Raw genomic sequence first — 23,471 nt, 5'->3', positions numbered from 1 at the left:
TACATAGTAACTGACCCAATGTATGTTTAGCTTGCAATACAGATCTCTTAATATGCTCTACAAGAGCAGCTCCTGAGGGATCCAGGGATGCCATTGATGTATTGATGTATACGCTGATGGTAATAGAACGGATTAACAAATGCGTCTAAACCAATCAGATTTCAGTATTTAACATGAAAGTATAATAAAACATATAATCAATCTGTACACATCATGTACGTTCGGACAAGCACTACCAATAGAGTAAATGACACGCGCCTTGATCTCATTGCCCGTAAGCAGCGTCCGTACAATGGCATCCCTCGATCCCTCAGAAGCTGCTCTTGTAGAGCATATTAAGAGATTTGTATTGCAAGCTAAACATACACTGGGTCAGTCACTATATAAATGACAAAACTCGCCATCCCCTTCCAGATGGGATTGGGATAAAGATTACGGTTTTCGGATTTCACACTGGACATCCTTACCACCAATGGCGGCTTCATGTTAATAACTACTGAAATGTTGATGTTATATTAGTTATTCTGGGGAATGCAAATGTTTCAAGTCCAAATTATTTTGAAATGAACATCAAACTATATCATAAACAAATTCTTCTTCATAGTTTCACAGAAAATAAAATCATTACCCAGAAATATTTAAAATATCATGAAAACATGATGAAAAAAAGACGCCATTTTGAAATATGAGACGGCCATCATGAAAATGACCAAAAACTTGAATGGCCAACGATATTTTTTGATCAAGTAATGTTCAAGAAACCTTCATGCAAAATTTGGTGCTTGTCTCCACAAGTGAAATATTTCATCCACTATTCGCTACACTATATGTAAATACACGAAAGATGACCTTTAGAAAATTACTTCCCATGGGCTTTGCTTTTAGACTCCTTTTTAACATAAAATTCATGGCCACTGGGTCAGGGGTTCAGGCCCTCGGGTGGGGCCAAATGGCCACATACGGAAAATATTTTGATTAGAATAAGTATTATTTTCTTCTGTACTAAGTAAGTAAGCTTATTTATTATAGTGACACGTGTTTCAATTGAGAATATACACATATTGAAATATAACATATATTGTCAAACCCGGCAAATCGGACCTATATGTCACTATTTTAAATTTTAATACACATATAAAAGCAGCGTGAATGTTTGGTTTGTTTCATGCCAAAAGCTTTAAATATGATTTGAGTTCATTGTCGGGGAAAGTTACAGAGTAATGTTTTAAATAAATCGTTGTCATTAAAATTAACGGAGCCTAAAGTGGTTTCTATACTAGAGTTGCGTAAGTCGTTATATAATAAACATTTAAAAAGAAAGTGTTCTTGAGTTTCGATTTTGTTTAAGTCACAGAAGATGAAAATTCTATCGTCGAGAGAGGTTCACCACGAAACCGCCAAGTCTCCACCCTGGAATGGGGGGGGGGGGGGGGGGGGTAGTTGCGCCCTAGTGGATATCAGATTTTTTTAATGCCATCAGCACATAGTTTTCAGTGGTGACGTGTTGTTTTATTAGCCGGTATGTTCTACTTTTCGCAGAGTTTTCGAGATTTGATAGCCATGTGTTGCCCATAATTGAATTTTGAATGACAATTTTCAGATGTCGCAGATCGTTGTGTTTTGGTATATATTAATCATATTCGTCGACTGGAAGATAGATTTCAGCTAATGGTTCCAACTTCTCTCGTTATTTTAAATTTAATCTCAAATGAAAACTTGTTTTATAATTCTGTTGTTATCCAATTTTATTAACCTATTTCAGAGACGAATTATATTTGGTTTGGGTACTGGCAGGTGCCCATCTACATTCTCCTTGAATAGCTAATAACGGTGCTAATCTGCGAGTACCAAAGAAATATCGTATAGTGCGATCCTGAGCTTGGTCCATTGAGAGAAAATTCTGATAACCTAACACCCCACTACAGTCATTGGGGACTGGTGCAACGCAGCTGTAAAAAAAGTTTTCTGAAAAAATAAAATCTCATATCTTTCAACTTATGAATTTTTTATATTAACGATCCTAAAGCTCGTCCTTCTGCTTTGGATAAATTTTCAGCGTTACTTTTGAAAACTCTGTTTTTGTTGAATAAAACACCAAAATATTTGTAGAATGAAACATATATATTCTAAGCTGGTGTTGCCCACAAGAAATGTAAATGTACTTCGTGTCATGTTTCTCTTTCGGAAATGTAGAATTTTTGAGTAGGCCAAATTGATTTGTAGGTGACATTTTGTACACCACTTCGTCACGACGTTAAAAAATTCCTGCATATCTTGTTCATTTCTAGTAATGAGTAATTATGTCATCCGTATAAAGAAGGATTTTGATTGACAGAAATTGACACGTGCTGAAAACTACAAGATCTTCGTCCGACTTCGGTCATCATGGTATACGAGATAAAAGGAACTCTCTAAACGGAACACATCATCACTTTTCGATAATTAATTAATGGTTTGCCAATTTTGGTTTATTTTAAAATAAATAGACAAAAATGTGTCAAATAACCCCTCAGGGGGCCTCACGTACAAAAATGAATTTAAGTTAAAGCAACTCCTGTGATAAACACGCAAAATACATGCTTACAAACTAATAATTGTGGTTAATTTAAAGACTTTGATCAATTATTGCATGGGAGAAGCATAGGAAAGCCATATTTCTATCAACAAATTACGTCCAGGAGAATATTCGCAAGTCCTGCATGAGTTTTGTTTACAGTAAATACGCATGCGTAATAGTATAGAAGACTGAACCCCGTAACACGTTGCGATGTAAATATGTATGGGTTTTACGTAATTATTAAGTTTAATGAAATAATTAGATTTATTTCATGGAGACTTAGAGATTTGTATTTCTTTGAAAGTTTATACATTTGTAGTACGGACTGCATATTATGTATTATGTACCCCGTACTGAGCCCCTGTATGTTTTTCGTGTTGTGCCCCTTATGTGTATGTCTGTGAGGAAGACGAAGACTCCATTCCTGTGTGTAAGCACTAAAACCACTTTGTTGTACTTTAACCTGCTGTGTTCGGTCTGAAACTGCTGTGTGCGACTCACCTTGTCGGATACTCGCTGCTGTGTGCGCCAGTCGTCGTATCATAGATTGTTTTGTGTACTTTGTGTATTTTTGGTAATAAATGCCATTACAACATTGGCGACGAGGTTAAAACGGCGTGGAACATCCGGCCATGTGTTTTTAGGAAATTATCGATCGCAGTTATCTTCTAAATATCGCTATAAATCCTAGATTTTCTTTTGAATGCAATTAAATTAGATAGTTTGTGTATATTTCAGTGAATATATAAGTGGTTAGGTGCTTTTTACAATAAATTATCAATCGTTCAAATTTCCTCCATATTGGAGGGGGGTGGTATAATCTTTTAAATGCAGGAGATAATATGCATTAGGCTATCTTCTCGCTTACTTATACAGCCTTTCCATCCTTGACTTAACACTCTGATGTACTAACAGTTTTGTATATTGGTTTGAATTAAATTGAAAATGCCTATACGTATCCAAACAGCTCTAAAGATGAACTCCAGACTTTAGATAACATTGGAGAAAAGAAAGCTCGAAACATATTTCAGCTCACAGATATCCTGGATCTCCCCATCTCCGTTAAACTATTGACGTATGCTTCAAGAATTAGGGAAGATGTATGGGAGCAGTGAACAATGATGGCCTGATTGCAATAGATGATAATACCAGACCCATGAGTGATTCTATGGAAAATGATGATCTTGCAAATGAACTGAGAAGCGTTACCAAAAACTAGAGGTATGCTATAGGGAAAAGGAGGAGTTGCATCAAAGATTTACAATGCAGCAAGGCAGATTACAGAGGCAAAAGGCAGAACTCCATAAGACTTATCCTAAAAGATAAAGAGGGTCAAATTTCCGAACTTCAACGAGAATTAATTAGAGAGACGAACACCAGTACAAATGCCAAGCATGCTGCAACAGTACCTTCCTACACCCTAAGTAGAACAGGAATTTAATAAGAACCCGGAACACCATCTGCTTCATGGTATACAACGTCGGGGGTCTCGGTTTTATGAAGTGGGGGCACGCTGACTGGAGTTGGGTCACACCTGCCTTTGGAGACTAGACCAATACAGTTATTTACTGTATTTCCTTCTTCAGGAGTCCCTCCGTTTCACTTCTCAACCCGTAGCAGTTTAGGTAGAACAAGCATGCATTCTGAATTTGGCAGTCAGAGTTCACCTCGAGGAGATAAGTACACCAGAATTGACCATAGGAAGCACGACATAGACGCATTACGGCCACTATATACAGCTTACTCACCAACTTAGAAGATTCCAGTGAGTGTGATGACTCCTATCTCTTATCAAGAAGAAAAGCTCATAGCAGGTAGTCACGAGGAAGCCCTACATTACCGAAATTGCCTCTACGTCGTGGTGACAAAAACTGGGGTTCCGTTATATTTCAGTTTAAAAGGCAAGTAAATCACTAATGCTGGAGTGCAGGACAAGGTACTAGATTTTGCTCGTAAGCTGACAATGTGCAACTACCTGGACCTTTTGAAGACGTCAAGGCGATTCAGTATTAAGGAGGCACCTATGTCTGCCAGACGCCGATTACAGTTTGTACAACAGAGAGAGGAAGGAATTTTTGAGGAGTTTTCAAAGAGGATGCATTTCCTAGCAATGGAGTGGCTCCCAGAAGCCAATGGCAGTACTTTTGACCAAATGGCAGTGGAAACATTACTGATGGGATGTAACGACAAAGAGACGGCCCATCTAGCAATGGAAAAGAACTCCAAAAGTATCTACAAGACACTGAAGTATGTCAAAGCTGCTGTGAACAATCGCAAGGCACTGTTTGGCTCAAGAGCGAATTATCATACTCGCCGTGTCATTTCCCACGATGAGTTTGTTGGGCCTACGACATAAGATTCGTTTACCCGCACCCTTCAAGAATCAAAACAAGACTCTTCTGTGAAGTTTGAAGGCCTAATCATTAAAATTATAGGGCTAATGGAAAAAAGAGATCGACCCAGATCTAGATCTCCTTCACCACCATCAAGTCCTCAAAGGCTTTATGCAAGGAAAATGGCCACTTATAAAAGGATTGCATACAAGCTAAAGGTCAACGGAGAAGCCTAAGCCCAAGCAGGAGGGATGTAAATTTGAACGGACTGAGCGGGTCGACCAACACTCAGTCCAATCAGTAAGTTGTGGCCATACATTACTGATGGATAAGAGTTTAGATAAGAGTTATGAACGTTGTCATGAAGACCTAGGGGACACTCTGGACGCATCTTTTGTGTCTGATGATGAGCTCGGTAACACCGAATTTATTTTAATGAAATGAATGTAAAAGAAGTATTAGTGAAGGGGATTACCGTTGCTCGCTTGGTGATTCCTGTCCAAATACAGTTTAAAAGAGTTTCTGCCATTGTAGATACTGCTGCACAAGTGTCTGTAATAAACCTTTCACTAGCTTCCCAGAGAATTAGGACTTCATGTTGACATCCAGTTCATATACCTTAGGGGCGGTGATAAGAGATATTCCCATCTGCTTAGGTAAAACCTACTTTAATGACCTGTGTGCAGCAGATATAGCAAACAGTATCTTGCTTTGATTAGATTTCCTCCTAAAACACAAATGCCTTGTGGACCGCAAGGATAACACTTTACAATTTGGAAGCTGCACCATTTCAGTAATTGCAAAGAGGGCTTAGGATGGCAACAACAGTGACATTAGAAATCAAAGTACTGAAAGTACTGAAAAGCGCTAAGTCGGGAAGAAAGTGTTAAAATATATCGATTGATATGAAAATACATGTAAAGAATCATATTGTAAGTAACTGAGAAAAATGCACTTACTCAGAATTCTGAAATGATGTAGAATTTGGATATGTCTCGGTTATAGAATGCGTAATTTTTTTTAATGATTAATGTATGCTGTCGTGTTACAGTGAAAACAAAACGCTGATGACTTTTTGAAAAATCATAATAAACATGATAAAAGCATTTCGCAATAAATGTAAGTGTATCTTTATTTTGAAGCATATAATGATTTATCCATTTGACTGTAAAGTCAAAATTTACAATTTACAATATAACAATCTGCCTTAAAACATGTTTGAAAATGCTTGATATTAAACTTTTAGCAATTTCTGGAAATCGATATCATTTGTTTTTTTAAATTTAATACTGGTAGAACAAATGCATCTGCATGCAGGATAACTTGAAGATAATTAAGTTCTCCCTACTGCATAGTTATGATATGTCCAGAGTACCACTTCTCCATGATACGACTTCTCCAGCATCCGCCAGTAGGTGGCGGTATATAGGAAACGCGAAAACGAAAGTGAAAGTATGTTTAGAAATCTGGCGACAAAAAAAGCGCTGCAGCTATGCTTAGCGCTTTAAAAACTGTGTGCAGAAAAGGACAGTTATCCCTGCAAATACAGATATTTGTGCAAATTCAAAATTTGTCATGGCAGCGACCGTTATTGATCCAGGCAATGTGACTGCAGTCAACATTTTGAATCCCACAAATGGTACCATTGTTATAAAGCCTGGAAAGAACATGGCAATGCAGTAGACCTGGGCGAAGACTTAAAGACAGTAGGACACTTTGACATAAGAGGATCTGTACCTGTTTACAATGTGACCACACCAGAGGATCCGGATTTGTCAACTCACATGTGCGACTTGTACTTTGAATGCAGAGGAGTCGGCAAAAGTAAAGACACTTCTTGTGAAATACAAAGATGTCTTTGCAAAACATGACATGGATTTCGGGTGTTTTTCTGAGATAAAGCATCAGATTTACACAGGATCTGCCTCTCCAGTGCGACAAAAGTGCGTAGAACTCTCTTTAGATTTGAGAAGGAAGAAGAGGCTCACTTACAAAAGATGTTAGATGCCAACGTTATACAGCCCTCGACTACATAATGGTCATCTGCGCCTTTGTCAGTACGGAAGAAGGACGGGTCAGTCAGATGGTGCATTGGCTACCGCCAGCTAAACCAAAAGACAGTCAAGGACTCCGACCCCCTCCCGAACATAGAAGACTGTCTCTGTACACTGTCAGTCTCAATATATTTTAGTACGCTGGACATGGTCCAATTGACCAAGCTGATCGAAAAAAGACAGCATTCATTACCATGTTTGGATAATTTGAGCATGTTCGCCTTGGGTTTGGGCTTTGTAATGCGCCTGCCACGTTCCAGAGAGTTATACAGATGATGTTAATGTCTTGGTTTTTCGTTCGAGGAACATTTTCGGAATCTTAGCAAGGTGCTGGAACGCTTCCAACGATATAACCTGAAACTCAAGCCCAGGAAATGTTTCTTGTCCCAGACAGAATGCTAGTTCCTGGGCAAGAGAATCAGTCTAGATGGGGTGAGCATTTCACCAGCCAAGTTGGATGCTGTGAAGTCGTGGCCAGTTCTTACAAATAAGAGGGAAGTTGGATCATTCCTTGTGTATGGTATTTACCATCGGGAGCATGTACAGGGCTATGCAGGGATTTAAAAGTATCTGTATGAGCTAACAGGCTCTAAGGCTAAGCAATTTCAGTGGACCCCAGATCATCAAACAGCATTTGATTGCTTAAAGAGAGCCTTGTCTTTAGCCCCATGTCTTGCGTACCCAACGCATACTGACGAGTTCATCTTATACAGTGATTCATCAGACTCTACAATAGGGGCTGAATAAAGTTACAAAAAGGAAAGGAGAAGACTATCGCATATGCTAGCCATGTCCTTTTGCCAGCGCAACGCAAATACTGCACCACACGCAAGGTCCTCTTGGCGGTTGTGAAGTTTTGTCGCCATTTTTTGCATTATTTTTTGGGACGACGTTTCACTATCCGGACGGATCATAACAGCTTAGTTGTTTCGAATAACAACTATCTCGATGGTTAGAAGAACTTTCTCAGTTTGACATGCAAATTGTTCATTGTAGTGGCAATATGTATTAAAATGCAGATGGCCTGTCACGTATACCGGCTAAATTAGAGCCATGTGATTCTTACCATGCATGTGTTAGTTTAAAATTCCTTCCTTGTGGAGGAGCATGCCAACAATGGGAGAGGTTTTCAGAGGATGTTGACAATGTAGTACCATAACCATCAAAACTCATGAGCCCCAAGGCAATGTTGTTGCAATACTTATTGCAGATAAAGCTATACCGACAGGTGATCTCACTTGTGAAATTAATTGGGCAGAAACATTGCCAAAGGGAGGAATTAAATTGCAGCATGAGGATGCTTATCTTTCAGTGGTGTTCCAATGGCTAGAGGGACCACCTACACCACATTATTTCTTATTGAGTAGCCCAGCATCAAGGTCATACTGGATGTGCAAGAATCAATTGATAGTAAGAGATTGACTAATATTTTATGCCTGGCTGAATGGTTCACAAAGAAGACTTTGCCTGTTTGTCCATAAGACCATGCAACAAGAGGTCTTGCACTGTTGTCATGACATGAAGTCATCAGCCCACCTCGGCCATGATAATACTTGCTGCGAGCTAAGCTGTATTACATGTGGTACCGAATGTCCCAAGACTGTCGGGAGTATGTTCAATCATGTTCCGTGTGCAACAAGAATAAGAAGTCGTCTGTCAAGTCCAAGGCCTCGCTCCAGCGTCACCATGCGGGATCTCCAATGGAGCATGTGTACCTAAATATTTTTAGCCCATTTTCACCTAATGAACATGGAAATGTAAAAGTCCTTGCTGTGATAGATCAATTCACGAAATGGATAGAGTGCGCAACATTGCCAAACCAGACTGCACTCTTGATAGCTAAGGAATTTCTTCTCCATTTCATTGTGACATTTGGGTGTTCGCGATCGATTGAGTAAAAATTCCTCTGATCGATATGGCGTAACAATAAGCAGCATGATGTCATATTTTAATTAAAAACACGTCAATTTATACATTATCTCATCATAAAAATCACACGCGTAAAATTTCACAAGAAACTCTTCTCACTTAATTTATCTTCGATTTCTTTGTATTACGTATATTAAGTTTTATATTAAGCTAATATTTAACTTTATATTAAGTTTATTAAGTATATGAAATAGTATTGCCTTTTTCCAAAAAGATGGTATTTTGTAACTTTCAAAAAAAAAGTTAAATAGCTTTTGCAGAGTTTTAATTACCGTTTTATTCTTTAACATACATTCTCTGTAAATACCAAAAATACGTGGCCACGCACTATCATAGAATTGAATTTTATCTCTCTGACTTGAAAGAGTGTTCCATATGAAGACCCTCTGTGGGTATATTTTTGACAGTTCATACTCAGTTTCCATAGCAACGACATTGGAACATTTTGCTTCTGGCCAAAATAACATACAGAGTACCATTATATAAATAACTCGTATGCTCCCTAAATACATGAAGGTTTGATCATGACATTGGTTTAATTTTATAAGCAAGTAATCGATGTACTTGTACACATAAATTGATTTAAGTGAAATGTACAGATAACAATACCATCGGTTTTTGTTTCATAGATTTAGCTTATAAAATAGTGAAAAACAGGCACATTAAATAATATCAATTTAATTTTAAGCATGCAGTTGAAACCGGGAATAAACATTTTTGTAAAAAGATAAGACCTTGGTCTAATAAATACAATCAAAATTGGCTTGGGTATATTCACTTGCTTTAACATACAACTAACTAGTTGAAGTTACCGCTTTTCCACAAAATCCAACTTAAAGTTACTTCCCTTTGTTGACTCTTCTGTATTGAAGTACAAAAAAAAGACGTCACAACAACATGGCAAAAGCAGACGTTGGAAAAAACATAGATCAAATGGGGTGGAGAAAGCATGTGATTTAAGTTTTAGTGTATTTAGAGTTAGTCTCTAATGAATTTGGTGAATAGGAAATGAACCCAAACGCTATTGGGATTTAGCTTAATTACTGATCTGTGCTGTATTCAAACCTTTTGTAAACACGTGACTGTCTTGTACAAAATGATCAAGTGAACAGGACAGCGATTTCCTCTACATAAGTTTCGGTAATCTGACATACGAATCCAGCACTCAACCAAGGAAACTAATGAGCTACCAACCTGCAACACTTATATAGAAATGCAATACAATTAAACACCCCCACCCCGAACTGATGGTGTGGTCCAAGATGGAAAGACTCGCAGTGTGTACTCTTCTAGAGTGTCAACCCATGGCGAGCATAGTTCTGAGGTACCCACAGCGATTACAGAAATCCATCATTGCCATGCATTTTATGTGAAAGTCAGATTTGATATCAGTGATGTGGTTAGATTAAATTAACCCAAAATCTCTGGAATATATATGTTTAAAAACCTCATGAGCAAGCGAAGAAATGGGATCATAAAAAGGCAGTCTATGGAGATAAGATGCAGTCCTTATTCCATCTGGTCAAGGTATGTATATTCACATCCAAATCAAATAACTTTCAACCAATCGTCTGTTCAAGCTTCCATTGCTTGTTGATTTTCTCAACGAATACATCTCAGGTCTACATGTTATTGTACAGAGTAAATTTTAAAAATCAGGCATCAGATTCCCCTGGCAAACACAAATATCCCTCTCCAATTATTAATAGTGTGACGGTCAGACCGGTTCGAATACCGGCGCTAGATAGCTCAGTTGGTAGAGCACCTGACTAGAGATTCAGGAGGCCCGGGTTCGAATCCCGGTCTGGTCCGTCATTATTTCTCCCGTTACATTTGGTGCCGTGACCAACCCCTGGAACTGACAGGTGAACTCCTGCCAGGGAAAGAGCCTGGGGTGATCTTCGAGGGCGAAGATCATTTAAGGGGGAGGAATGTGACGGTCAGACCGGTTCGAATACCGGTGCCAGATAGCTCAGTTGGTAGACTGACTAGAGATTCAGAATCCCGGTCTGGTCCATCATCATTCCTCCCATCCCGTTACAAGAGTATCACCCAGGTTCTTCATGTTATTCACAATATGAAATTTCAGTGGTTATTATTTTGTTTTAATTGATAATTTTAGGTTTTCTGTATATTATTACATAAAGTAATAGAAAATACAAATACTCCCCCCCCCCCCCCCAAAAAAAAAATAAAAATGTTTTTCACTTTTTTGATTTATGTTCTTCTTTCGCATCATGTTATATTTCATACCTAAGTTGTTTTTGGGTTGGATTTTTTTTTTGCTGATTTGAGCCATCTTAATTAAGCAAACAGTGGTGGAAATAGAACTACTTAATTTACAGACTACTTAATTTAGATTATAAATGTACATGTAAAGTTAACAGCATTAAAGTAATGTAAAGGTAAAAATAATTTGGGAATTTGTTTAAAATGATTCATTTTGTTATAAATTTGCTGTGAATATATTAAAATACAATTGTAGGATTATGTGTATGCTGCAGAAATAAATGAATTTGGCTCTTACCATTACAACAGAATCTGTCAAAAGGGAGACATAGAACAGAAAATGTGAGTTGATGATATTAAACAAAATTAATCAAAAAGTGATGTAACATGTAGATATTCAAATCAGCTGATAGTATATTATCTATCATGCAGGGATCAACAGTTACACTTGTCCAGTTGCTGTGTCCAGCTGATCTTTGTATTTGGACAAACACTTGCCTGGTTTACAATTCATTTTTCTCGAACAATTATGATATGATGATAGATCTCATAAAATGTCATGAAAAATTAAATGGAACAGATCAAACTTTAAGTATAAGAAAAAAGAAACATGAAATTTTAGTGAAGGTTGAAAAACCTATATCCAAACTATTTATAGTAGCTTAGTTACTGAAATAAATGTTCTAAATCTTCATGTCAGTGTAATTTCACTAGAACGCACCAGCAGATTGATTAAAATATTCTTCTCTTGAGTGATATTATATATAACAATAAGGATAATTTTTAATGAAATATTTTGTGACAGTAAATAACGTGGAGACCAACCATACTCTTATCAATTTCTATAATTTTTTTTTATATGCCATTCATAATTTTTCCATACTTTTCAATGACAAATTACAATTTATAATAGCATTTACACAAGTAAGCAACTTGCCCGAAGAACAGGTTAATATTTTAGTTAATGGTGAGCCCTGTTATGCAATTCAATTCAGTTGCAGCTATTAAAGGGACTTGGACACGATTTGACTTAAAATTTTCAAATTTTATTTTTCCTTTTTCAATGTTTATACTGATAAATATAGAAGTTTATAATGCAATGTCAAAACTTGAAAGTCAAATATCAAGTTGCAAGCAAGTTACAGAGTTCATAATTATTTGTTTATTAACAAATTTTGTAAGTAAAATAAACAAAAACGAAAAAGATACCCGCTCTAGTTTTTATAAATAATATTCTATATAAATATGATGTTTTAAAATTTGCAATTGATTTATTTTTTCGTTGCCTGCAATTTTTGAGAGACTTTCAAAATTACAGGGTGAAAATTGAAATATCAAAATTTAGAAATTTTGGCCATCTTTGAGCAACCAGCTTTAAAATGAACAAGGACATTGAGAATTTCTTTCTCTTGCATCATGTACATCTATATTTGTACTATGTATAGTATGTGTGAAATATCTTGAAAATGTATGAATAAGCCTGTCCTGTGACTTTGAGTTTACTTTATTTTCCAACTTAAAAACTGTGTATTTGGGCCCTAAATGAATGAAATTGGTTGCCATGGCAATTAATAAATTGCTGATAAAGACTGTTTAATATTTTTGTTTGCTGTTGATTTGTAAATAATTAAAAGCAGACGCGAAACGCGGGGCGAGTCAAAATCAATATCTAATTCCCTGACAACCGTAACGGCTTTGGATTAAACATATAGTAATATTGATAAATATTAAGTAATTTTTTTTTTAGAAATCATCTCCATAATAATAATATTTATCTTCATCGTAAATCAGTATTTTGTAATGTCGTGTATTGTAGAAAAATTTAGTTTAATTACCATGTAATGGAACCATTTTAATTAAACATCTTCCATTTAATTCAAATGTCTCCGTTACAGTAAGACAGCGGGGCGTTTAAACATTTGTTTACGTGCACTCTACAAAGGCAGGCACTGTCGTCTGGGCGACGGCCTTTACACAGCTATCGACTCTATTATCGATCGATTACCCGAGTTTCGGAATGCACCGAAATATAGAGAGGAGCAAGATTTTGAAAAAAAACCCAACTAAAATAAAGTCAAACAGGTTCATTTTTATGAAACGAAAATGTACATATAAATTAAAACGTTTGGGAATTTTTGTTGAATCATCTTTAACGCTACATGTATCAGTTATTGCATAACAAGAACCCATTTTCATGTCGTCATGTACATTCACACCCCCACGGAAAATGGAGCGACCCGGCTGAAATTGTTTCTGTAGAAACTGCCTAATATATTACACAAATATCAAATTCAATACTAGGGATGGAATCAAAATTAATTTCTCAACAACTTTAGTTCAATAATGCATTAGACATTTTTCTTCCTTTATAAGTTATTGACAAAAGACTTTTGAAGCCTCTAACTCCCCGTTTTCTTCTTACCAAATGAAAGGTCCGGTGAGACCCACAATTTGTGAAATACATCTTATAACAACTTATCAGGTAGAAAACTAAAACGGAAAATACACGAATTTTGGGGCAAATTTTTCTAATCTCTGTTTCAACACCTACGGAGTATACCACTCTTTTTATTTGCATTAAATAAAAACTGAAACGTGTCTTGCACCGTTTCAATGTATCTGCTTCTAAATCAGGTGGTTGTTCAGTTTTAGGTGACATATATACCAATTCTTTAAAAATAAAACTCTTTTCATTAAATACTGAAAGCTACAAGTAATTAAATATACTTTCAGGTAAGATACTAAAGTCTGATGATTGAGGCGCAGTTTTTATTTCTTTCTATTACACTCAGCGTTAGCAAAACACTTTGCAACGGGTAACACAACGAGTTATTACATGTGCGTTAATTATGGTTCGCCGTGGAAATCACGTTATTCCTATATGAAAGAAGTAAATATTTCGTTAAAATAAAGACATTCAGAATAATAAAATAAATAGTGCCTGTTTGGGAAAGGGGGGGGGGGAGGAACAGTTGAAATAAACACCCCTAAAAAACCATTCTCAACCTCCGCTTTGCGTAGGTTGAAAATGGTTTTCTCGGAGTGTCAATTTCAACTGTTACCCTCCCAAACAGGCACTATTTTTATAATGCCTACCTGTAAATTATGCTGAAGTAATGGTTTTCATAACATGGTACATGTACTTACCGAAGTTTCAGAAACAATTACAAGTGTGTTGAAGACTAGAAGTATGAGGAACAACTGATGTCCCATTTTCAGTCTATTGTTTCTCCCTGTAATATATGAATACATGCAAGATATTTATTATTAAAATTGCAAACAACAATTTCTTTCACTAATCGAGCATTTTGGGGATAAAGAACTACAGTAGCAAGGATATGGTAAGTTTCGTTATCTTGATATGATCTTGATATGATTTGATTGCTTTACAACATGGCCAAAAATTAGTGTCATAGTTAAATAACGCATATGTACTGAAATTGCAAAATGTTTGCTGAAATTGCAAGAATAATTACATTAAATTTTATGCATACACATACACAGTACATAAAACAAAACAAAAATTCGTTTATTCTCCAGAGTTTTAAAAACTGTCAAAGCATTATAAAAACTTAAAATGCGTTGGTTCAATCGTTCCTCACGGACATATTTCAGAAATCTCAGTCATTGTAAAATTGGTGTCATGATGTCATCTTTCTTTAAACATTGAGTTGATACATTTAAATTGTTAGTGTTTTGTTTTGTTTTTACATAAAAATGTCAAAACTTGAAGATATTATCAACGCGACACAATATTGCGCTTATCTCTCTCTCTCTCTATAATTATATATTAAAGAAGATGAAATATTTTACTTACCTAATATGCATCGGATGGCCTTTTAGACAATCTTTAATGCGCATTTAAAATACAAACCGAAAGAGGAACAAGCGGAAAACCCCACTGTGTTGATCAAAACAGTTGATTACGTCAGATCTGGTTTAGAATATGAGGGTTTTTTAGTTTATTGATTTATACACCATTTTACACATCCAAATTTTTATATGGTCATACCCGCTTATTATTTACCCAATAAGCTAACAAACCTGCAAAGCAGCACTTTTATTATTTTCATCAAAACGAGAGTTGTTTACTTGTTTTAAAAATAGACAAACTGAAGAGCCTTTTATCTACACAACAAGTACAATGTTGAAAGTTGAAATGCTTGTGAAAGCTTTTAAATGCCAAACTTTTCAAATGCAGTTATCTAGTAATGATACTATTAATAAAACATAAGTAGGGATGTCAAATTTATTTAGTTGGCGTAATCGATTTATTGGATCCTTAAGTAGAGCGATAGTTGAGTACTCGTTGATATATTTTAAACAATATGTCCTTTTCACCTCAAAACATTCTTATGTCACATACACCGTATATCAAACTAGAAAAAATAAAACTTTTGAAAATACGGACTAAATGTATTTGATTTCAAATAAGTTAAAAGGTTTTTAAGTTTTTAGTTGAGGAAAATCCCTATCCGGTTTTGAGTTATTTCCCTTTTAGTAAAATTTAACGACTTCTTTTGTCCAGGGGGTTTAGCTTTAACGGTGACTGGCAGAGTCTCAAAGATGGGCTGGTTTGGAAGCTAATACATTGAATTTGTGCGAGATATATTTTATTTATTATTTGAATGCAAAAAAAAGGGTGGTATAGATGTTGAAACAAAGGTAAGAAAAAAAATCAATAAAATTCGCGCATTTTCCGTGTTAGTTTTCTACCTGATAAAAATTTGTTATAACATGTATTTTAAAAGTTATTGGTCTTACCCAGACCTTTCATTCGGTATACCGAAAAAGGGGCTGGCCCTTATAATTAGGGAGTTAGAGGCGTCCAAAGTTTCTTGTCAATAACTTAAAAAGGAATAAACATTTTTAATGCATTATTAAGCAAAGTTGTAAAGAAATTAATTTTGAATCCTTCTATAGTATTCAATTTAATGTTTTCGTAATTCATAGTCAGTATTTGCAGAAACAATTGTTGTCAGTTCGGTCCATTTTTTGTGGGGGTGCGCACGTTTATGAGGTTATGAAAGGTCTTCTTGTAATGCACTAACTGATACATGTAGCGCGCAAAAATAATTCCACATAAAATTCCCAAATGTTTTTATACATATGTACATTTTCATTTCATATAGATAAACCTCTTTGACCTTATTTTTGTTGTTTGTTTCATAAATGTGCCCCTGTCTATATTTAGATGCATTACGAGACTCAGGTAACCGATCGATAGGAGAGTCGCTAGCTGTATTCAGGCCGTCGCCTAGACGACAGTGCATGTGCTTGTAGAGCTGGACGTACACGATTAACGCCCCACTGTGTAACTGTAACAGAGACATTTTGAATTCGCGGGTAGGTTAAGGCAACTCCGAGTTTAATGACCGTCAAAATTATGATCAATTTAAAAACTGTTCATTTTTATAAAACCAGTGCTGAATATGAATACCAAGTGAATGTGTTCCCAAAGATATCATTTTTCTACTTCGGAATCGACTCGATCTTTGAAGCTGCCGAGCCATGGTATCACGTGACAGTTAAAAATAGATCACTTTTTTACCTTAACAAAAAATGAAAAAGTGTAACACTACCCCGACGTTTATTGGTATGTTTGCTACTATAATTCGATCGGCAATTAGTTCATGTTTAGTGGTATTACTGCTAGATCCTATTGTTAATCGCATAATAAAGATATTGTAAATATTTATCGGAAACCCTCTCAACTTCTATAATTTCATTGAAAATACTACGTATTTTTCATTTAAAACAACGAAGCACATTATTCTAGCAGCACTTTTCTAGTAGTTTAGGTCTTATACCGTTGATAATTACCAAAGTCATATTTCATAATATCCGGTGTAGTGTTACACTTTTGCCTTTCTTTGTACACATTGACAGAGGAAAGGATGGTCAAGCCATATAAATGTCGATCTGCTTCTCTTAAAACACTCGCTGATAAAACAAAATATCCATGCATGTATTATCCTGATTATATCCTAACTGACACTCATCTAAATCTGATCTGATCTATTGATTTTTGGTATATTGCTCTATGTAAAATCAAACACCATCCTGACGGTTCTCAGTACCAAAAATTTACGCAATATGTGACGTCAGCGGGAACGAGACTCGAGTAAAAAGTGAATGACAGAGGTAAGAAACATAGGCCTAAATGACATTTTTATGTATTATCGGAAGATCTCTGCTTCCCGTTTTGATAAATAAAAACCATCATTCGAAATTTTTGCAAATTATTATAAAGAATTCGTTACAATTATTTATAACTGCAGTGTATTGTGATGATGAACAGAGCAAACTTTGCTTGTATCCTTAGCGTAATGTCATGGGCTTATGCAATAAAATATCTGATATCTTTTCCATTGAAGCATGACAAAAACATCCCTACACGGATATGGAGTTGGTACTATTTGGATGGAGGTGTGAACATGATGACATGCCTGTTGGCTGTATAAAAGGTGAGGATAAATCAAAGTACTAAATATACTGAGATTCTATACTCGAGCCAATCCTGAAAATTGTTCATTACATATGCTTGTTTTCTTCCAAAAGTCAAAAGAAGAGAAGAAAAGATCCTTCCATATTTTTCCAGAGTGTCTTTCCACCATTAATAGCAGGTTCGTAATTGAGTAAGCACAACAACTTACATGTAGTTTTGTTAAGAATTTGTGTAGGAGATGTGAAAAATATTAAATAAGAAATCCATTAATGAATATCAAGATTACCATAGCTGTATTACTTAATCATATCTAGATATTTATAAGATCAAACAGGAATGAAATCATTTAATAATTATACAACAATAATATTTGCAGAGAACCTTAAGTTTGCACATGCAGATTTGCAAAGACTCTTTGGAAAATATTTTAACAGCATGACAACCAACAACATTCCGGAAGAATTCATGGATACAGTGGTAAGTAATACTTCTTCTATTTAAGAATTGTATAATAATTTGGATCAATGTTTAACATTGAAGCTCATTTAAGTGATTCAAACAAACGGCTTGAGCGAAAAGTTCATGTGTTGATCACTATTGTCTGTCTTAATTCTGTGTCAGGACAGTCTCAATCCCTCTGTAAACTTTTGACATTTTCTCCTTCTCCAGAACAGTTGAGCCAATTTTAATCAAACTTGACACAAAACATTATAAGGTGAAAGGGAATTCCAGTTTGTTAATTTAACAATGAAAAGTCACACCTTCTTTTAGTGAAATTAGAATGATAAAAAAATCTTAAAAGCCTTTGGTCCAAATAGCTGAAACTTGTATGCAAGCATTTTGAGGTATTGTAGATTCAAATTTGTTCATATACATGTAATGGTTCCTAGGGTTGGGCCACAATAGAAATTGTTTTTGACATTTAGAAATATTTTCCTAAATAATTGAAACAACAAAAGGGGCTTGATGATTATATGAGGAAAAATTTGAAAATCCTCTTAAACAAAATGAACAGTACTCTTCCAAGTTGTCCAAATGTTTTGTATTTGGCAGCATAAAGTAGATTTGATAAGTTATGGCTATTGATGCTCAGGTGAGAGATTTGGCTTATGTAATAAACTCACAAACTGAAAGCATAAAATAACAACAAGGACATGGATCAGAGTGATATTTTAAAGTGAGAATGGTAGTATTCGGATATGACAATCAGAAATTTATTGTATCTGATCAAATCTGCTTTAACGAGCATTTATCATGTTATCAACTGCATGTCATATATCAATGAATTTAGTTTTTATCTGCCAATATTAATAATTCACATTCAAAATGGATACCGGTATGCCATTCAGTAATAGGAAAATTTCAAGAACACTGCATTATGTAAATTTTCTTGTAGATTGATGAAGAAACAAGCCTTTTCGAGAAGTGGAAGAAGAAGAAATTTGAATTATGTTCTTATCTAAATAAAAAAGATTTTCCTAAGAAGATTATTGTCATTGTTTTCTGTTAATGTTAATTCTGTATAAAGCAAATTAATTAGGACTTCAGTTTTCTTTTCAAAATATAACAGATTATATTCTCAAATTTAGATAAAAAGAGATCAAGATTTCAAGATTATTGAATTAAGCTGCATAGTATTTTGTATGAAAATTGCATGATATTTGCATGATATTCGCATGAAACAACAGTGAAACATAATATTTACATTTTCGCATGAATATCGTGCGAAATTTTTATCATATGATATTCGCATGAAAATTATGTCAAAATCGCTTGAAGTTTTGGCATGAAATTCATGCGTATATTTAGTACTTTGATTTATCCTCACTTTTTATACAGCCAACAGGCATGTCATCATGTTCACACCTCCATCCAAATAGTACCAACTCCATATCCGTAGGGATGTTTTTGTCATGCTTCAATGGAAAAGATATCAGATATTTTATTGCATAAGCCCATAACATTACGCTAAGGATATATGCAAAGTTTGCTCTGTTCATCATCACAATACATCTTTATTATGCAGTTATAAATAATTGTAACGAATTCTTTATAATAATTTGCAAAAATTTCGAATGATGGTTTTTATTTATCAAAACGGGAAGCAGAGATCTTCCGATAATACATAAAAATGTCATTTAGGCCTATGTTTCTTACCTCTGTCATTCACTTTGTACTCGAGTCTCGTTCCCGCTGACGTCACATATTGCGTAAATTTTTGGTACTGAGAACCGTCAGGATGGTGTTTGATTTTACATAGAGCAATATACCAAAAATCAAGAGATCAGATCAGATTTTGTAATTAAGATATGATTAGAATAATTATTATTAAAAATTTCAAGCACTACAGGTTGATGTGCATCTTTTTTGTAAGCCCTTGCAAACATTTTTTTCGTTTCCGAAATCCCGTTCGAGTTATCTCCCGCGATAACTCATATGCAGACAGACTGAATTTTCTCTAGCTGCAAAGTTATGTACATCGGCTCTGGCTGATCAGTGATGCAAGCCATCAGAAACTTTACATCAACATCATCAAGATGTGTCCGATCTATCTTACGATTATATACTCAGCGATTGAAAAGTTCGTGATCCTGGATAGGAGAAGAGCGGATCGTCAACATGCAGGTACGTACCTAGAACTAGATGTTTCAAGTGTGTGCATATTCTATGTTTACATGTTATATGTTAACTAACGTTTCCAGATACGTGTTTAAACACTAAAAAATCTACTGTTATTATTTAACTTAGATGCAGGTCTTTACATGTAACTATACAATATACGGGGAAATTCGGGTTGACAGAGGGTCTGTCAATTTTCTCCAAAGAGCTTTGGATAAGAGCTTCGGATAAATTTCTATCTATTGTGTATTTCTTATACAAGAATGAATGAACACAGTGTAACCGTAATGAATACGAAATAAATCTGCAGATATATATTTTAAACATGCGGTTGCAAGCACGCAATTTGATTTCAAGCGCGGATCCAGAAAAAAAATTCGGACCGGGGGGGTGGGGGGGGGGGTGATTGATTGAGTAACAAGGTTGAAAGGGGGAGTAAGCCATATTTTTATGAATTTTATAATATAAATTTAAAGAGTTTTTTAGGGGGTCTGGATCCCCTTGACCCCTCCTAGATCCGGTCTACATGTATAATTTTTGTGCATATTGTCACTGTGAATCCATTTATAGCAGTATAAATGCAGTTTGAAAATGTTCATAACATTTTAATTTTTTTCCTACAGGGTTGTTTTAAGATCCGAAGCAATGTTACACAGACAGAAGAATATGTGAATGCTGCTCCAGTATATGTTGTATATATGATGGCTATAACAATAACATACATGTATATCATTCGGGAAATCATGCACATCAAACTGTCCATATGATGATACCATGTAAGTATTTATTTGGTGAAATATGCCTTGCGTTTTGAATATTTCTAAAGTTTGTAATTACATGTATATAAAATCAGACATGGATTAACATATTTTTGATAAAAGAGGTTGGACATATACCTCTTGATCTCATTTGCTTTTGATCAATAAAACATACTGTAAGTTATTTCAATACAGAGATACATTATGATTGTTTTGTTTTTTTTAATTTTATCTGAGTGTATAAATCTTGTGCTTCTACGCTGTTATACATGTACTCAATACATGTACATTTGTTTGCATGTTTTATTATGAATTATATTTTGTCTTGCATATACACAAGGTTGACAAAGATATTTAAATATGGAGAGGGATAAAGAGACATACTACAGAAAAAGGAAGATAAAGGCACATGATACAGACACCAGAGTGGTTACACCAACATCAGTCCAATAACATTGGTACACACTGAAACTTGAGACCACAAAGGCCTGGATTCTTTTGAAATATACTGTCATCTGTGCAATATCACTTGGAATCATGGAAAACTTGTATCACAGTGTTAACAATTTTCAGTGAAATTTCATTGTCTAGCATAGAAATAATTAATTTTATGTTTGAATATATAGCTGGAAATTTTCCTATATGTAATTCACTTACTGCGTTCAACAGGTTTGGTACACACAGACTCATAAATTGTATCTCAAAAACATAAGACTTAAAGTATGTACCGGTATCCTAAATAATGACCAATGCAATCAGCACAGTATTACACATGTAATAAAATCTTAATGTATACTGACCTTCTAAGAAGAGAGATATAACTCTCAGTTGGTGTGAATGACTATTGTAAAGGCAAAGTTTTACATGTTTACATGAACAAAGACTTTAAAAGTTTTAAAAACATTTATATTTTGATAAAATGTAAACTCCATTCTAATTTTTATTTATACATGTATTAATTCCAACACATGTAGAAATTGTTTAGTTGTCTTAATGTCAAATTTGTTAACAAAAAGGCCACTAGTATGTCAACATATGAATGAAAGAATGTTTTTAAAGTGTTATAAATTGATTTGTCATAATTAAATTTTTATATGAAAAACATGCAATTTTCATGTGAATTTTGCATGAATTTTATATGAATATGACACAAATATCTAATCGCATGAAAAACACACGAAAAATTATTCGCATGAAAATTGTACATTTTTCATGCGAATATCATGTGAACATATTCGCATGATATTTGCATGAGAAACTATTCATGTGATTTTCGCATGATTAGCGCATGATTTTCATGCGAAAAGGAAATCGCATGAAAATTATGCGAGCCACTTTTTCCCGTGTAGACCATAAAATTGTAAAATGCTAACATTAAAAATTGTTCCCGATTTCTTTCTTTTTTTCTAAGGTAAAACTTTATCGATTTAAAAAATGATTCTTTGAGACAAACAAATTGACATAATCAATAAGAGTTTGACAATCTCTAACTGCAGGTCTGTAGCTTTTAGTCAGAAAAAGAATCGGATGGACGACCTAGGACACAGATCGTCCATCCGAATTTCTTGAAAATAGCCATTATTTTTGTACGCAGACGCAATGCTCACCGAGACTTAATGGTTCGTATCTTAAGTTTTAAGATTTAACTGCTTTGAAAGGTAATATTGGTTTTCTGATAATTATGAACATGAATAATTAAATAAAAATGGTTAAAATTACAGTAAAATTACCGGCATCGGTCTTCTCCGTGCGCGGATCTAGAAGAGAAAGGGTTCCAGACCCCCCCCCCCCCCCCCAGCGAAATTTCTTTTAATTACGTGTACATTATAAACTTACCAAATATGCCTTGGACATCCCTTGGCAAACTCAAATAACCGTCTGACTTTTCAACCCCCACCCCGGAAAAATTTTCTGATCCGCGCATGTTCCCCCTCCTCGAAATACCAAATTATTCTTTAAAACCCCTTGTAAAACTTCATTGGCGCTTGCGTTCGATAAAAATGCGTGTAAAACGTTTGCCAATGGTCTTTTTACCTTCGTACCGGGCATAACCACAGTCCCACTCTGTGAATAAAATGCGGCGAATTAAACAAGAGACAACGTGTTAAGATCTGTATTTGCTTATAAACATGTGGTATCATCGTGCAAAATGCACTCTTCAATTATATTTTTTTTTTACTTTACTTGTAAAATTCAACATCTGTTTCGTAATTTTTTCTCACAGTTTATTTCTTACATAGTTACTTTTTTTATTTAGTGTTTGACACTTTTCAGACTTTATATGTGATTTCAAAGAGACAGAGTGTCATGTCTCAAGGACTGTTAATCTCTTAAAACAACATTGTGCAATTATCAGATTTTCATTTCGTGGACATCAAAGACTCATTGAGTTTATTTAATCATTTTATATATGTGAACCTTTCACTCAGCTTACTTATATCATTACCTGTCAATTGCAATTTATACTCATTAAATAGTTATGTACAATTGTCAATGCGCAGTCTGGAATACGGCGGCCAGCCTCGGCCACGTCCGACTCTCCCA

At 35.0% G+C, this 23,471-nt stretch overlaps 1 protein-coding gene, 2 long non-coding RNA genes and 1 other non-coding gene across 4 annotated transcripts in view; 3 read left to right on the top strand and 1 right to left on the bottom strand.

Moving 5' to 3' along the window:
• Nucleotides 1–14,991, bottom strand: part of LOC109617183 (uncharacterized) — a 73,199-nt gene extending 58,208 nt beyond the window's left edge. Inside the window, exons 1-2 of the mRNA XM_034448766.2 lie at nt 14,920–14,991; nt 14,250–14,335 (exon numbers count right to left, since the gene is read on the bottom strand). Coding sequence (XP_034304657.1) covers nt 14,250–14,315 — 66 coding nt within the window. The 5' untranslated portion in view covers nt 14,316–14,335; nt 14,920–14,991. The remainder of the gene's footprint in view (nt 1–14,249; nt 14,336–14,919) is intronic.
• Nucleotides 10,612–10,686, top strand: Trnas-aga (transfer RNA serine (anticodon AGA)). The gene has a single exon. It is a non-coding gene; the product is annotated as a tRNA-Ser (tRNA).
• Nucleotides 14,992–17,112: 2,121 nt separating the features above from the next.
• LOC105348826 (uncharacterized) lies at nt 17,113–19,103 on the top strand. Its single transcript, XR_002198333.3, has 5 exons — nt 17,113–17,246; nt 17,480–17,569; nt 17,664–17,728; nt 17,927–18,027; nt 18,947–19,103. It is a non-coding gene; the product is annotated as an uncharacterized lncRNA (long non-coding RNA).
• An 828-nt stretch (nt 19,104–19,931) lies between these two features.
• LOC105348824 (uncharacterized) lies at nt 19,932–21,958 on the top strand. The gene is made up of 3 exons (XR_903668.4): nt 19,932–20,175; nt 20,793–20,945; nt 21,268–21,958. It is a non-coding gene; the product is annotated as an uncharacterized lncRNA (long non-coding RNA).
• The last annotated feature ends 1,513 nt before the right edge of the window (nt 21,959–23,471 follow it).

Source organism: Magallana gigas, chromosome 4 (genome assembly GCF_963853765.1).
Source record: "Magallana gigas chromosome 4, xbMagGiga1.1, whole genome shotgun sequence".
NCBI classification, from domain to species: domain Eukaryota; kingdom Metazoa; phylum Mollusca; class Bivalvia; order Ostreida; family Ostreidae; genus Magallana; species Magallana gigas.
The sequence above is the reverse complement of the archived record's forward strand: the minus strand, read 5'-3'. Positions and strand labels throughout refer to the sequence as shown.